Source organism: Leuresthes tenuis, unplaced genomic scaffold (assembly GCF_036924035.1).
Source record: "Leuresthes tenuis unplaced genomic scaffold, fLeuTen1.0.hap1 SCAF_22, whole genome shotgun sequence".
In the NCBI taxonomy this organism is placed as follows: Eukaryota; Metazoa; Chordata; class Actinopteri; order Atheriniformes; family Atherinopsidae; genus Leuresthes; species Leuresthes tenuis.
This window is the reverse complement of record NW_027325376.1, coordinates 729,264-745,892: the sequence shown is the minus strand read 5'-3', so window position 1 is coordinate 745,892 and position 16,629 is coordinate 729,264. Positions and strand designations below refer to the sequence as shown.

The 16,629-nt window shown below is 54.8% G+C and overlaps 1 protein-coding gene across 3 annotated transcripts; it reads right to left on the bottom strand.

Moving 5' to 3' along the window:
- Positions 1-11: 11 nt before the first annotated feature.
- On the bottom strand, positions 12-4,510 carry pfn1 (profilin 1). Of its 3 annotated transcripts, none has more exons than XM_072376149.1 (4): positions 3,892-4,510; positions 3,678-3,807; positions 640-829; positions 12-322 (listed from the first exon to the last, which is right to left on the bottom strand). In XM_072376149.1, exons 2-4 carry the CDS (start codon positions 3,804-3,806, stop codon positions 225-227), a joined length of 417 nt encoding a protein of 138 aa, XP_072232250.1. In that variant the 5' UTR covers position 3,807; positions 3,892-4,510; the 3' UTR covers positions 12-224. The 3 variants fall into 3 exon arrangements, with proteins under 3 accessions (XP_072232250.1, XP_072232248.1, XP_072232249.1); XM_072376147.1 differs by having other exon boundaries at positions 3,678-3,814; positions 3,892-4,506; XM_072376148.1 differs by having other exon boundaries at positions 3,678-4,509.
- Between the last annotated feature and the right edge of the window lie 12,119 nt (positions 4,511-16,629).

Sequence of the window (16,629 nt, the reverse complement as noted above, 5' to 3'; positions counted from 1 at the left end):
CAGACAGTTGGTAAAATAAACAGGTTTGTCTTTATTTCATCCACACGTATGATTGAATGCTGTAAAGCATGATGTAACACTGACGTGTGCAGGTGGCTCAAACCAGACAGCATTCAGACAAAGACAGAAACACTACTGAAGCTCAGAAAGCGGTGGTGGCAGGGCAGTCCGGAGGCGGAGCATCTGTTTCGGAGAGAGGAGGAGGGCCCGGCAGCCATGTTGGTTCAGGAGTTTAGTTTCCTGAGATATTCCACCATTTTAAATACAGGAGTGGCCAGCTGCCCGTTTCCAACGTCTTTCTTCCCCAGTGCTATGATTATAGCTGTGGAGGCAGAGGGGAGACAGAGGGGAGACAGAGGGGAGGCAGAGGGGAGGCAGAGGGGAGACAGAGGGGAGGCAGAGGGGAGGCAGAGGGGAGACAGAGGGGAGACAGAGGGGAAGGGGAGGCAGAGGGGAGGCAGAGGGGAGACAGAGGGGAGGCAGAGGGGAGACAGAGGGGAGGCAGAGGGGAGACAGAGGGGAGGCAGAGGGGAGGCAGAGGGGAGGCAGAGGGGAGGCAGAGGGGAGGCAGAGGGGGGAGTCAAACACTTTGAGCATGAATTGTTCAGAGTTTCTTGGTCAAACAGAAATCCGTCTCACTTTTTATGGTCTTGCCGACACACATCCCGTAGCTGTGGCCGTCAGCGTCAGCGGCGCTCTTCAGGTGCAACAGGTTTCTTCCCTCTATGTCCAGCTCGTCTCGGAGCATCCGGTACCGCTGTCCTGCGATTTCCACGCCTTTCAGAGGAAAGTCTGTCCGGCTGCTGATCAGCGCCTTAATGTCATTGACCTGTCAGACACAGAAAGATCGAGAGCCTCAACACTCCCACAGGCCTTGAACTACCCACCAGCTGACAGGAAGTCACAGCTGCTTTAATGTTCTTCTAATCATTGCACATTATTATGGGATGATCTTAACCATGAATGAATATATTCAGAGTAGAAACCTGCATGGACTCTGATTTCATCAGGATGAAAGATCACGATTATGTTGAATTTAAATGATCTCATTATATTTAAAAAAAACTGAAGAAAAGCAGCTCAGTGGATCAGATGCGCCGCGACTGAAATAAGTCAGCAACACACGGGTGAAAGGAATGAGATTGATCAGCGACACAGAGATGGAGGGAAATGTGGCACCTGCTGCCTTGTCTGAGTCGAATGAGATAACCACGCCCTCTGGTTACATAACCACGCCCTCTTATTAGATAACACACTCCCTCGTTAGATAACCACGCCCTCTTATTAGATAACACACTCCCTCGTTAGATAACCACGCCCTCTTATTAGATAACACGCTCCCTCATTGGATAACCACGCCCTCTCGGTAGATAACACACTCCCTCATTGGATAACCACGCCCTCTCGGTAGATAACACACTCCCTCATTGGATAACCACGCCCTCTCGTTAGATAACCACGCCCTCTCATCTAAGCATCGGAAGAAGAAATAAAAAGAGCCGACTCAAGCGTGCCATTAAAATTCAAATGACACAAAATGCTCCATTAATCCTAAATATGCTCGTAGGTGTAGATTTATCTGTTTTATAATCGTTGAAACGTCGTTCCACATCTCACACACACACACCCACAGCGTGCACGAGAGACACATTTAGTCCGAAGGGGAAACAACTGGACTTCTGCTCAGAAAAAGAGCAGAAGAAGAAGAAAAGAATGTGAGACGACAAGTCGAGACAGGAACAGATGCAGAGGAGCACTTCCCCAAAAGCTTCAGCCAATCACAGTCGAGCCTTGGAGGTAGCTTTTTTACATGCAGTGTGACACGCACACACACACACACACACACACACACACACACAGACACACACACAGACACACACACACACACACTCACACACAGACACACACAGAGACACACACACTCACACACAGACACACACAGAGACACACACACTCACACACAGACACACACACACACAGACACTCACACACAGACACACACACACACACACACACACACACAGACACACACACAGACACACACACAGACACACACACACACACACACACACACACACAGACACACACACACAGACACACACACTCACACACACACACACACACACACACACACACAGACACACACACACAGACACACACACTCACACACAGACACACACACACACAGACACTCACACACAGACAGACACACACACACACACACACAGACACACACACACAGACACTCACACACAGACAGACACACACACACAGACACACACACACACACACACAGACACACACACACAGACACACACACACAGACACACACACACACACACTCACACACACACACACACACACACACACACACACACACACAGACACACACACACAGACACACACACACAGAGACACACACACACACACACACACACACACACACAGACACACACACACACACAGACACACACAGACACACACACACACACACAGACACACACACACACACACACAGACACACACACACAGAGACACACACACACACACACACACACACACAGACACACACACACAGACACACACACACACTCACACACACACACACACACACAGACACACACACACAGACACACACACACAGAGACACACACACACACACACACAGAGACACACTCACTCACACACACAGACACACACACACAGACACACACACACACAGAGACACACTCACACTTCAACCCAAATCTAAAGTGTTGAAACCTGTCAGTAAAGATGTAAAAACTAAGAAACCTGGTGAATGTGACTCTGCTGCAGGGTGATGCGCACACACATACCTCACGCAGCCTGCATGTGCCTGCATGTGCGTGCATGTGCCTGCATGTGCGTGCATGTGCCTGCATGTGCGTGCATGTGCCTGCATGTGCGTGAAGAAACAAGAAGCAGCCGTCACAGCTTCCTGCATTCGCTCTTTTTGACACTGTGTCCTTATAAGGTAGTCAAAGACAAACACCCGGAAACTGCCGTACCTGCGCCTGCAAACGCCTGCAAACGCCTGCAAACGCCTGCAAACGCCTGCAAACGCCTGAAAACGCCTGAAAACGCCTGAAAACGCCTGAAAACGCCTGCAAACGCCTGAAAACGCCTGAAAACGCCTGCAAACGCCTGCAAACGCCTGAAAACGCCTGAAAACGCCTGAAAACGCCTGAAAACGCCTGCAAACGCCTCCAAACGCCTCCAAACGCCTGAAAACGCCTGAAAACGCCTGAAAACGCCTGAAAACGCCTGCAAACGCCTGCAAACGCCTGAAAACGCCTGAAAACGCCTGCAAACGCCTGCAAACGCCTAAAAACGCCTGAAAACGCCTGCAAACGCCTGCAAACGCCTGCAAACGCCTGAAAACGCCTGAAAACGCCTGAAAACGCCTGAAAACGCCTGAAAACGCGCCTGCAAACAAACAAACGTGATGCTGTAACCGTGCGCTTCAGAAACACTTCATGAGTGAAATTATTTCACACACGTCAGATTTCTGATTACAACAACTTCCACATTTCCAAAAACATGCGCAGCAGGAAGTCAGAGAACACAGAGCGGGTCGGGCGCCGCCACGCCGCACAGCTTTCTGAGTGTGAGCAGCTGAGGCCACGTGTGTCACAGTCAGTGGGGGGGGTGCTCACCTTTAGATTGTCCAGGCCTTTCCTGGCCCACACACTCTCCTCCCCTACGGTGCTCCCACAGATGGCCACCTCAGCTATCACTGATTCTGGATTGGTCATCAGCAAATCGACGTACGAGTCCCACGACATTCTGATCCCTAACAACACACACAGAGGACAATCAATCACAGCTCAGGAGGCGCGTGAGTGTGCGTGAGGCACCAGGCCAGCTTACCTGTGCAGGTCGAGTCTGAGGTACAAACAGCACGGGCGAGAGAAGAGGAATGCAGGGACCAGGAAGAAGAAGGTCCTTTTATACGCCCGACCACTCCCCGCCTGCAGGCTGCTTCCTGCCTCCCTCTGAGACAGGCTGAGAGCACGAATCCTCCCTTTACAGCCTGTCCCCACCCAGCTGCTGGTGTAACACAGCCAGAACAGTCCGAGAAGCAGCCTGTGCACGGCTATCTGTCACCTTTGTGCATGTACCGGGTGGTTTACAGGGTCCCATCTGCATCATTTGTGTCAGGACTTGTGTAACTACCTGAGTTCAGACTGAGAGCAGGAAGCTGCCGTCAAACCTGTCATTTCTACACAAACCACTTCCTCCTGCCCCGTTTCAGTTCACCCCGACACAACTGCTGCCTGCCCTCCTCCATCTTTACTGTCACTTCTGCTCCATCCATTTTCTGCACTGACACCAACGACCGTGCACGCTCACACGCACTCCTGCCATCAGCTTACAGCCACCAGTGAACCTGACATGCATGGTGGGAGGAAGGTGGAGTACCCGGAGAGAAGGAACCCAGAGCTGGAACCCAGAGCAGGAACCCAGAGCAGGAACCCAGAGCAGGAACCCAGAGCAGGAACACAGAGCTGGAACCCAGAGCAGGAACCCACAGCAGGAACCCACAGCAGGAACCCAGAGCTGGAACCCAGAGCTGGAACCCAGAGCAGGAACCCAGAGCAGGAACCCAGAGCAGGAACCCAGAGCAGGAACACAGAGCAGGAACCCAGAGCTGGAACCCAGAGCTGGAACCCAGAGCTGGAACCCAGAGCTGGAACCCAGAGCAGGAACCCACAGCAGGAACCCAGAGCTGGAACCCAGAGCAGGAACACAGAGCTGGAACCCAGAGCAGGAACACAGAGCTGGAACCCAGAGCTGGAACCCAGAGCTGGAACCCAGAGCTGGAACCCAGAGCAGGAACCCAGAGCTGGAACCCAGAGCTGGAACCCAGAGCTGGAACCCAGAGCAGGAACCCAGAGCAGGAACCCAGAGAAGGAACCCAGAGCTGGAACCCAGAGAAGGAACCCAGAGCTGGAACACAGAGCTGGAACCCAGAGCAGGAACCCAGAGCAGGAACCCAGAGCAGGAACCCAGAGCAGGAACCAGGAGCAGGAACCTCACACCAGTCTGCCTCACACCAAGTCTGCCTCACACCACTCTGCATCACACCAAGTCTGCATCACACCAGTCTGCATCACACCACTCTGCATCACACCAGTCTGCCTCACACCAGTCTGCCTCACACCACTCTGCATCACACCAGTCTGCCTCACACCAGTCTGCCTCACACCAGTCTGCCTCACACCAGTCTGCATCACACCAAGTCTGCCTCACACCACTCTGCATCACACCAGTCTGCCTCACACCAGTCTGCCTCACACCAGTCTGCATCACACCAGTCTGCCTCACACCAGTCTGCCTCACACCAACTCTGCATCACACCAAGTCTGCCTCACACCAAGTCTACCTCACACCACTCTGCATCACACCAGTCTGCCTCACACCAGTCTGCCTCACACCAGTCTGCATCACACCAAGTCTGCCTCACACCACTCTGCATCACACCAAGTCTGCATCACACCAGTCTGCCTCACACCAGTCTGCCTCACACCAGTCTGCATCACACCAGTCTGCCTCACACCAGTCTGCCTCACACCAACTCTGCATCACACCAAGTCTGCCTCACACCAAGTCTACCTCACACCAACTCTGCCTCACACCAGTCTGCCTCACACCAAGTCTGCATCACACCAAGTCTGCATCACACCAGTCTGCATCACACCAGTCTGCCTCACACCAGTCTGCCTCACACCAAGTCTGCCTCACACCAAGTCTACCTCACACCAACTCTGCCTCACACCAGTCTGCCTCACACCAAGTCTGCATCACACCAAGTCTGCATCACACCAGTCTGCATCACACCAGTCTGCCTCACACCAGTCTGCCTCACACCAACTCTGCATCACACCAAGTCTGCCTCACACCAAGTCTACCTCACACCAACTCTGCCTCACACCAGTCTGCCTCACACCAAGTCTGCATCACACCAAGTCTGCATCACACCAGTCTGCATCACACCAGTCTGCCTCACACCAACTCTGCCTCACACCAGTCTGCCTCACACCAGTCTGCCTCACACCAAGTCTGCATCACACCAAGTCTGCATCACACCAGTCTGCATCACACCAGTCTGCCTCACACCAGTCTGCATCACACCAGTCTGCCTCACACCAGTCTGCCTCACACCAGTCTGCCTCACACCAGTCTGCCTCACACCAACTCTGCATCACACCAAGTCTACCTCACACCAACTCTGCCTCACACCAGTCTGCATCACACCAGTCTGCCTCACAGCAACTCTGCATCACACCAGTTTGCCTCACACCAGTCTGCCTCACACCAGTCTGCCTCACACCAGTCTGCCTCACACCAGTCTGCCTCACACCAGTCTGCCTCACACCACTCTGCATCACACCAAGTCTGCCTCACACCAAGTCTGCATCACACCAAGTCTGCCTCACACCAGTCTGCCTCACACCAGTCTGCCTCACACCAAGTCTACCTCACACCAACTCTGCCTCACACCAGTCTGCCTCACACCAGTCTGCCTCACACCAACTCTGCCTCACACCAGTCTGCCTCACACCAGTCTGCATCACACCAAGTCTGCCTCACACCAAGTCTACCTCACACCAACTCTGCCTCACACCAAGTCTGCATCACACCAAGTCTGCCTCACACCAGTCTGCCTCACACCAGTCTGTCTCACAGCAACTCTGCATCACACCAGTTTGCCTCACACCAGTCTGCCTCACACCAGTCTGCCTCACACCAGTCTGCCTCACACCAGTCTGCCTCACACCAACTCTGCCTCACACCAGTCTTCCTCACAGCAACTCTGCATCACACCAGTTTGCCTCACACCAGTCTGCCTCACACCAGTCTGCCTCACACCAGTCTGCCTCACACCAACTCTGCCTCACACCAGTCTTCCTCACACCAACTCTGCCTCACACCAGTCTTCCTCACACCAGTTTGCCTCACACCAGTCTGCCTCACACCAGTCTGCCTCACACCAGTCTGCCTCACACCAGTCTGCCTCACACCAACTCTGCATCACACCAAGTCTGCCTCACACCAAGTCTACCTCACACCAAGTCTGCCTCACACCACTCTGCATCACACCAGTCTGCCTCACACCAAGTCTGCATCACACCAGTCTGCATCACACCAAGTCTACCTCACACCAACTCTGCCTCACACCAGTCTGCCTCACACCAGTCTGCCTCACACCAGTCTGCCTCACACCAGTCTGCATCACACCAGTCTGCCTCACACCAGTCTGCCTCACACCAACTCTGCATCACACCAAGTCTGCCTCACACCAAGTCTACCTCACACCAACTCTGCCTCACACCAGTCTGCCTCACACCAAGTCTGCATCACACCAAGTCTGCATCACACCAGTCTGCATCACACCAGTCTGCCTCACACCAGTCTGCCTCACACCAGTCTGCCTCACACCAGTCTGCCTCACACCAGTCTGCCTCACACCAGTCTGCATCACACCAAGTCTGCCTCACACCAAGTCTACCTCACACCAACTCTGCCTCACACCAGTCTGCCTCACACCAAGTCTGCATCACACCAAGTCTGCATCACACCAGTCTGCATCACACCAGTCTGCCTCACACCAGTCTGCATCACACCAGTCTGCCTCACACCAACTCTGCATCACACCAAGTCTACCTCACACCAAGTCTACCTCACACCAACTCTGCCTCACACCAGTCTGCCTCACACCAAGTCTGCATCACACCAGTCTGCCTCACACCAGTCTGCCTCACACCAGTCTGCCTCACACCAGTCTGCCTCACACCAACTCTGCATCACACCAAGTCTACCTCACACCAACTCTGCCTCACACCAGTCTGCATCACACCAGTCTGCCTCACAGCAACTCTGCATCACACCAGTTTGCCTCACACCAGTCTGCCTCACACCAGTCTGCCTCACACCAGTCTGCCTCACACCAGTCTGCCTCACACAAACTCTGCCTCACACCAGTCTGCCTCACACCACTCTGCATCACACCAGTCTGCCTCACACCAAGTCTGCATCACACCAAGTCTGCCTCACACCAGTCTGCCTCACACCAGTCTGCCTCACACCAAGTCTACCTCACACCAACTCTGCCTCACACCAGTCTGCCTCACACCAGTCTGCCTCACACCAACTCTGCCTCACACCAGTCTGCCTCACACCAGTCTGCATCACACCAAGTCTGCCTCACACCAAGTCTACCTCACACCAACTCTGCCTCACACCAAGTCTGCATCACACCAAGTCTGCATCACACCAGTCTGCCTCACACCAGTCTGCCTCACACCAGTCTGTCTCACAGCAACTCTGCATCACACCAGTTTGCCTCACACCAGTCTGCCTCACACCAGTCTGCCTCACACCAGTCTGCCTCACACCAACTCTGCCTCACACCAGTCTTCCTCACAGCAACTCTGCATCACACCAGTTTGCCTCACACCAGTCTGCCTCACACCAGTCTGCCTCACACCAGTCTGCCTCACACCAACTCTGCCTCACACCAGTCTTCCTCACACCAACTCTGCCTCACACCAGTCTTCCTCACACCAGTTTGCCTCACACCAGTCTGCCTCACACCAAGTCTGCATCACACCAAGTCTGCCTCACACCAGTCTGCCTCACACCAGTCTGCCTCACACCAAGTCTACCTCACACCAACTCTGCCTCACACCAGTCTGCCTCACACCAGTCTGCCTCACACCAACTCTGCCTCACACCAGTCTGCCTCACACCAGTCTGCATCACACCAAGTCTGCCTCACACCAAGTCTACCTCACACCAACTCTGCCTCACACCAAGTCTGCATCACACCAAGTCTGCATCACACCAGTCTGCCTCACACCAGTCTGCCTCACACCAGTCTGTCTCACAGCAACTCTGCATCACACCAGTTTGCCTCACACCAGTCTGCCTCACACCAGTCTGCCTCACACCAGTCTGCCTCACACCAACTCTGCCTCACACCAGTCTTCCTCACAGCAACTCTGCATCACACCAGTTTGCCTCACACCAGTCTGCCTCACACCAGTCTGCCTCACACCAGTCTGCCTCACACCAACTCTGCCTCACACCAGTCTTCCTCACACCAACTCTGCCTCACACCAGTCTTCCTCACACCAGTCTGCCTCACACCAACTCTGCATCACACCAAGTCTGCCTCACACCAAGTCTACCTCACACCAACTCTGCCTCACACCAGTCTGCCTCACACCAAGTCTGCATCACACCAAGTCTGCATCACACCAGTCTGCATCACACCAGTCTGCCTCACACCAGTCTGCCTCACACCAGTCTGCCTCACACCAGTCTGCCTCACACCAGTCTGCATCACACCAAGTCTGCCTCACACCAAGTCTACCTCACACCAACTCTGCCTCACACCAGTCTGCCTCACACCAAGTCTGCATCACACCAAGTCTGCATCACACCAGTCTGCATCACACCAGTCTGCCTCACACCAGTCTGCATCACACCAGTCTGCCTCACACCAGTCTGCCTCACACCAGTCTGCCTCACACCAGTCTGCCTCACACCAACTCTGCATCACACCAAGTCTACCTCACACCAACTCTGCCTCACACCAGTCTGCATCACACCAGTCTGCCTCACAGCAACTCTGCATCACACCAGTTTGCCTCACACCAGTCTGCCTCACACCAGTCTGCCTCACACCAGTCTGCCTCACACCAGTCTGCCTCACACAAACTCTGCCTCACACCAGTCTGCCTCACACCACTCTGCATCACACCAGTCTGCCTCACACCAAGTCTGCATCACACCAAGTCTGCCTCACACCAGTCTGCCTCACACCAGTCTGCCTCACACCAAGTCTACCTCACACCAACTCTGCCTCACACCAGTCTGCCTCACACCAGTCTGCCTCACACCAACTCTGCCTCACACCAGTCTGCCTCACACCAGTCTGCATCACACCAAGTCTGCCTCACACCAAGTCTACCTCACACCAACTCTGCCTCACACCAAGTCTGCATCACACCAAGTCTGCATCACACCAGTCTGCCTCACACCAGTCTGCCTCACACCAGTCTGTCTCACAGCAACTCTGCATCACACCAGTTTGCCTCACACCAGTCTGCCTCACACCAGTCTGCCTCACACCAGTCTGCCTCACACCAACTCTGCCTCACACCAGTCTTCCTCACAGCAACTCTGCATCACACCAGTTTGCCTCACACCAGTCTGCCTCACACCAGTCTGCCTCACACCAGTCTGCCTCACACCAACTCTGCCTCACACCAGTCTTCCTCACACCAACTCTGCCTCACACCAGTCTTCCTCACACCAGTTTGCCTCACACCAGTCTGCCTCACACCAGTCTGCCTCACACCAACTCTGCATCACACCAGTCTGCCTCACAGCAACTCTGCATCACACCAGTTTGCCTCACACCAGTCTGCCTCACATCAGTCTGCCTCACACCAGTCTGCCTCACACCAACTCTGCCTCACACCAGTCTTCCTCACACCAGTCTGCCTCACAGCAACTCTGCATCACACCAGTCTGCCTCACACCAGTCTGCCTCACACCAGTCTGCCTCACACCAGTCTGCCTCACACCAACTCTGCCTCACACCAGTCTGCATCACACCAGTCTGCCTCACACCAGTCTGCCTCACACCAGTCTGCCTCACACCAGTCTGCATCACACCAAGTCTGCCTCACACCAGTCTGCCTCACACCAAGTCTGCCTCACACCAACTCTGCCTCACACCAGTCTGCATCACACCAACTCTGCCTCACACCAGTCTGCATCACACCAACTCTGCATCACACCAACTCTGCCTCACACCAGTCTGCCTCACACCAAGTCTGCATCACACCAAGTCTGCATCACACCAGTCTGCATCACACCAGTCTGCCTCACACCAGTCTGCCTCACACCAGTCTGCCTCACACCAGTCTGCATCACACCAAGTCTGCCTCACACCAAGTCTACCTCACACCAACTCTGCCTCACACCAGTCTGCCTCACACCAAGTCTGCATCACACCAAGTCTGCATCACACCAGTCTGCATCACACCAGTCTGCCTCACACCAGTCTGCATCACACCAGTCTGCCTCACACCAGTCTGCCTCACACCAGTCTGCCTCACACCAGTCTGCCTCACACCAACTCTGCATCACACCAAGTCTACCTCACACCAACTCTGCCTCACACCAGTCTGCATCACACCAGTCTGCCTCACAGCAACTCTGCATCACACCAGTTTGCCTCACACCAGTCTGCCTCACACCAGTCTACCTCACACCAGTCTGCCTCACACCAGTCTGCCTCACACAAACTCTGCCTCACACCAGTCTGCCTCACACCACTCTGCATCACACCAGTCTGCCTCACACCAAGTCTGCATCACACCAAGTCTGCCTCACACCAGTCTGCCTCACACCAGTCTGCCTCACACCAAGTCTACCTCACACCAACTCTGCCTCACACCAGTCTGCCTCACACCAGTCTGCCTCACACCAACTCTGCCTCACACCAGTCTGCCTCACACCAGTCTGCATCACACCAAGTCTGCCTCACACCAAGTCTACCTCACACCAACTCTGCCTCACACCAAGTCTGCATCACACCAAGTCTGCCTCACACCAGTCTGCCTCACACCAGTCTGTCTCACAGCAACTCTGCATCACACCAGTTTGCCTCACACCAGTCTGCCTCACACCAGTCTGCCTCACACCAGTCTGCCTCACACCAGTCTGCCTCACACCAACTCTGCCTCACACCAGTCTTCCTCACAGCAACTCTGCATCACACCAGTTTGCCTCACACCAGTCTGCCTCACACCAGTCTGCCTCACACCAGTCTGCCTCACACCAACTCTGCCTCACACCAGTCTTCCTCACACCAACTCTGCCTCACACCAGTCTTCCTCACACCAGTTTGCCTCACACCAGTCTGCCTCACACCAGTCTGCCTCACACCAGTCTGCCTCACACCAGTCTGCCTCACACCAACTCTGCATCACACCAAGTCTGCCTCACACCAAGTCTACCTCACACCAAGTCTGCCTCACACCACTCTGCATCACACCAGTCTGCCTCACACCAAGTCTGCATCACACCAGTCTGCATCACACCAAGTCTACCTCACACCAACTCTGCCTCACACCAGTCTGCCTCACACCAGTCTGCCTCACACCAGTCTGCCTCACACCAGTCTGCATCACACCAGTCTGCCTCACACCAGTCTGCCTCACACCAACTCTGCATCACACCAAGTCTGCCTCACACCAAGTCTACCTCACACCAACTCTGCCTCACACCAGTCTGCCTCACACCAAGTCTGCATCACACCAAGTCTGCATCACACCAGTCTGCATCACACCAGTCTGCCTCACACCAGTCTGCCTCACACCAGTCTGCCTCACACCAGTCTGCCTCACACCAGTCTGCCTCACACCAGTCTGCATCACACCAAGTCTGCCTCACACCAAGTCTACCTCACACCAACTCTGCCTCACACCAGTCTGCCTCACACCAAGTCTGCATCACACCAAGTCTGCATCACACCAGTCTGCATCACACCAGTCTGCCTCACACCAGTCTGCATCACACCAGTCTGCCTCACACCAGTCTGCCTCACACCAGTCTGCCTCACACCAGTCTGCCTCACACCAACTCTGCATCACACCAAGTCTACCTCACACCAACTCTGCCTCACACCAGTCTGCATCACACCAGTCTGCCTCACAGCAACTCTGCATCACACCAGTTTGCCTCACACCAGTCTGCCTCACACCAGTCTGCCTCACACCAGTCTGCCTCACACCAGTCTGCCTCACACAAACTCTGCCTCACACCAGTCTGCCTCACACCACTCTGCATCACACCAGTCTGCCTCACACCAAGTCTGCATCACACCAAGTCTGCCTCACACCAGTCTGCCTCACACCAGTCTGCCTCACACCAAGTCTACCTCACACCAACTCTGCCTCACACCAGTCTGCCTCACACCAGTCTGCCTCACACCAACTCTGCCTCACACCAGTCTGCCTCACACCAGTCTGCATCACACCAAGTCTGCCTCACACCAAGTCTACCTCACACCAACTCTGCCTCACACCAAGTCTGCATCACACCAAGTCTGCATCACACCAGTCTGCCTCACACCAGTCTGCCTCACACCAGTCTGTCTCACAGCAACTCTGCATCACACCAGTTTGCCTCACACCAGTCTGCCTCACACCAGTCTGCCTCACACCAGTCTGCCTCACACCAACTCTGCCTCACACCAGTCTTCCTCACAGCAACTCTGCATCACACCAGTTTGCCTCACACCAGTCTGCCTCACACCAGTCTGCCTCACACCAGTCTGCCTCACACCAACTCTGCCTCACACCAGTCTTCCTCACACCAACTCTGCCTCACACCAGTCTTCCTCACACCAGTTTGCCTCACACCAGTCTGCCTCACACCAGTCTGCCTCACACCAACTCTGCATCACACCAGTCTGCCTCACAGCAACTCTGCATCACACCAGTTTGCCTCACACCAGTCTGCCTCACATCAGTCTGCCTCACACCAGTCTGCCTCACACCAACTCTGCCTCACACCAGTCTTCCTCACACCAGTCTGCCTCACAGCAACTCTGCATCACACCAGTCTGCCTCACACCAGTCTGCCTCACACCAGTCTGCCTCACACCAGTCTGCCTCACACCAGTCTGCCTCACACCAACTCTGCCTCACACCAGTCTGCATCACACCAGTCTGCCTCACACCAGTCTGCCTCACACCAGTCTGCCTCACACCAGTCTGCATCACACCAAGTCTGCCTCACACCAGTCTGCCTCACACCAAGTCTGCCTCACACCAACTCTGCCTCACACCAGTCTGCATCACACCAACTCTGCCTCACACCAGTCTGCATCACACCAACTCTGCATCACACCAACTCTGCCTCACACCAGTCTGCCTCACACCAAGTCTGCATCACACCAAGTCTGCATCACACCAGTCTGCATCACACCAGTCTGCCTCACACCAGTCTGCCTCACACCAGTCTGCCTCACACCAGTCTGCATCACACCAAGTCTGCCTCACACCAAGTCTACCTCACACCAACTCTGCCTCACACCAGTCTGCCTCACACCAAGTCTGCATCACACCAAGTCTGCATCACACCAGTCTGCATCACACCAGTCTGCCTCACACCAGTCTGCATCACACCAGTCTGCCTCACACCAGTCTGCCTCACACCAGTCTGCCTCACACCAGTCTGCCTCACACCAACTCTGCATCACACCAAGTCTACCTCACACCAACTCTGCCTCACACCAGTCTGCATCACACCAGTCTGCCTCACAGCAACTCTGCATCACACCAGTTTGCCTCACACCAGTCTGCCTCACACCAGTCTGCCTCACACCAGTCTGCCTCACACCAGTCTGCCTCACACAAACTCTGCCTCACACCAGTCTGCCTCACACCACTCTGCATCACACCAGTCTGCCTCACACCAAGTCTGCATCACACCAAGTCTGCCTCACACCAGTCTGCCTCACACCAGTCTGCCTCACACCAAGTCTACCTCACACCAACTCTGCCTCACACCAGTCTGCCTCACACCAGTCTGCCTCACACCAACTCTGCCTCACACCAGTCTGCCTCACACCAGTCTGCATCACACCAAGTCTGCCTCACACCAAGTCTACCTCACACCAACTCTGCCTCACACCAAGTCTGCATCACACCAAGTCTGCCTCACACCAGTCTGCCTCACACCAGTCTGTCTCACAGCAACTCTGCATCACACCAGTTTGCCTCACACCAGTCTGCCTCACACCAGTCTGCCTCACACCAGTCTGCCTCACACCAGTCTGCCTCACACCAACTCTGCCTCACACCAGTCTTCCTCACAGCAACTCTGCATCACACCAGTTTGCCTCACACCAGTCTGCCTCACACCAGTCTGCCTCACACCAGTCTGCCTCACACCAACTCTGCCTCACACCAGTCTTCCTCACACCAACTCTGCCTCACACCAGTCTTCCTCACACCAGTTTGCCTCACACCAGTCTGCCTCACACCAGTCTGCCTCACACCAGTCTGCCTCACACCAGTCTGCCTCACACCAACTCTGCATCACACCAAGTCTGCCTCACACCAAGTCTACCTCACACCAAGTCTGCCTCACACCACTCTGCATCACACCAGTCTGCCTCACACCAAGTCTGCATCACACCAGTCTGCATCACACCAAGTCTACCTCACACCAACTCTGCCTCACACCAGTCTGCCTCACACCAGTCTGCCTCACACCAGTCTGCCTCACACCAGTCTGCATCACACCAGTCTGCCTCACACCAGTCTGCCTCACACCAACTCTGCATCACACCAAGTCTGCCTCACACCAAGTCTACCTCACACCAACTCTGCCTCACACCAGTCTGCCTCACACCAAGTCTGCATCACACCAAGTCTGCATCACACCAGTCTGCATCACACCAGTCTGCCTCACACCAGTCTGCCTCACACCAGTCTGCCTCACACCAGTCTGCCTCACACCAGTCTGCCTCACACCAGTCTGCATCACACCAAGTCTGCCTCACACCAAGTCTACCTCACACCAACTCTGCCTCACACCAGTCTGCCTCACACCAAGTCTGCATCACACCAAGTCTGCATCACACCAGTCTGCATCACACCAGTCTGCCTCACACCAGTCTGCATCACACCAGTCTGCCTCACACCAGTCTGCCTCACACCAGTCTGCCTCACACCAGTCTGCCTCACACCAACTCTGCATCACACCAAGTCTACCTCACACCAACTCTGCCTCACACCAGTCTGCATCACACCAGTCTGCCTCACAGCAACTCTGCATCACACCAGTTTGCCTCACACCAGTCTGCCTCACACCAGTCTGCCTCACACCAGTCTGCCTCACATCAGTCTGCCTCACACAAACTCTGCCTCACACCAGTCTGCCTCACACCACTCTGCATCACACCAGTCTGCCTCACACCAAGTCTGCATCACACCAAGTCTGCCTCACACCAGTCTGCCTCACACCAGTCTGCCTCACACCAAGTCTACCTCACACCAACTCTGCCTCACACCAGTCTGCCTCACACCAGTCTGCCTCACACCAACTCTGCCTCACACCAGTCTGCCTCACACCAGTCTGCATCACACCAAGTCTGCCTCACACCAAGTCTACCTCACACCAACTCTGCCTCACACCAAGTCTGCATCACACCAAGTCTGCATCACACCAGTCTGCCTCACACCAGTCTGCCTCACACCAGTCTGTCTCACAGCAACTCTGCATCACACCAGTTTGCCTCACACCAGTCTGCCTCACACCAGTCTGCCTCACACCAGTCTGCCTCACACCAACTCTGCCTCACACCAGTCTTCCTCACAGCAACTCTGCATCACACCAGTTTGCCTCACACCAGTCTGCCTCACACCAGTCTGCCTCACACCAGTCTGCCTCACACCAACTCTGCCTCACACCAGTCTTCCTCACACCAACTCTGCCTCACACCAGTCTTCCTCACACCAGTTTGCCTCACACCAGTCTGCCTCACACCAAGTCTGCATCACACCAAGTCTGCCT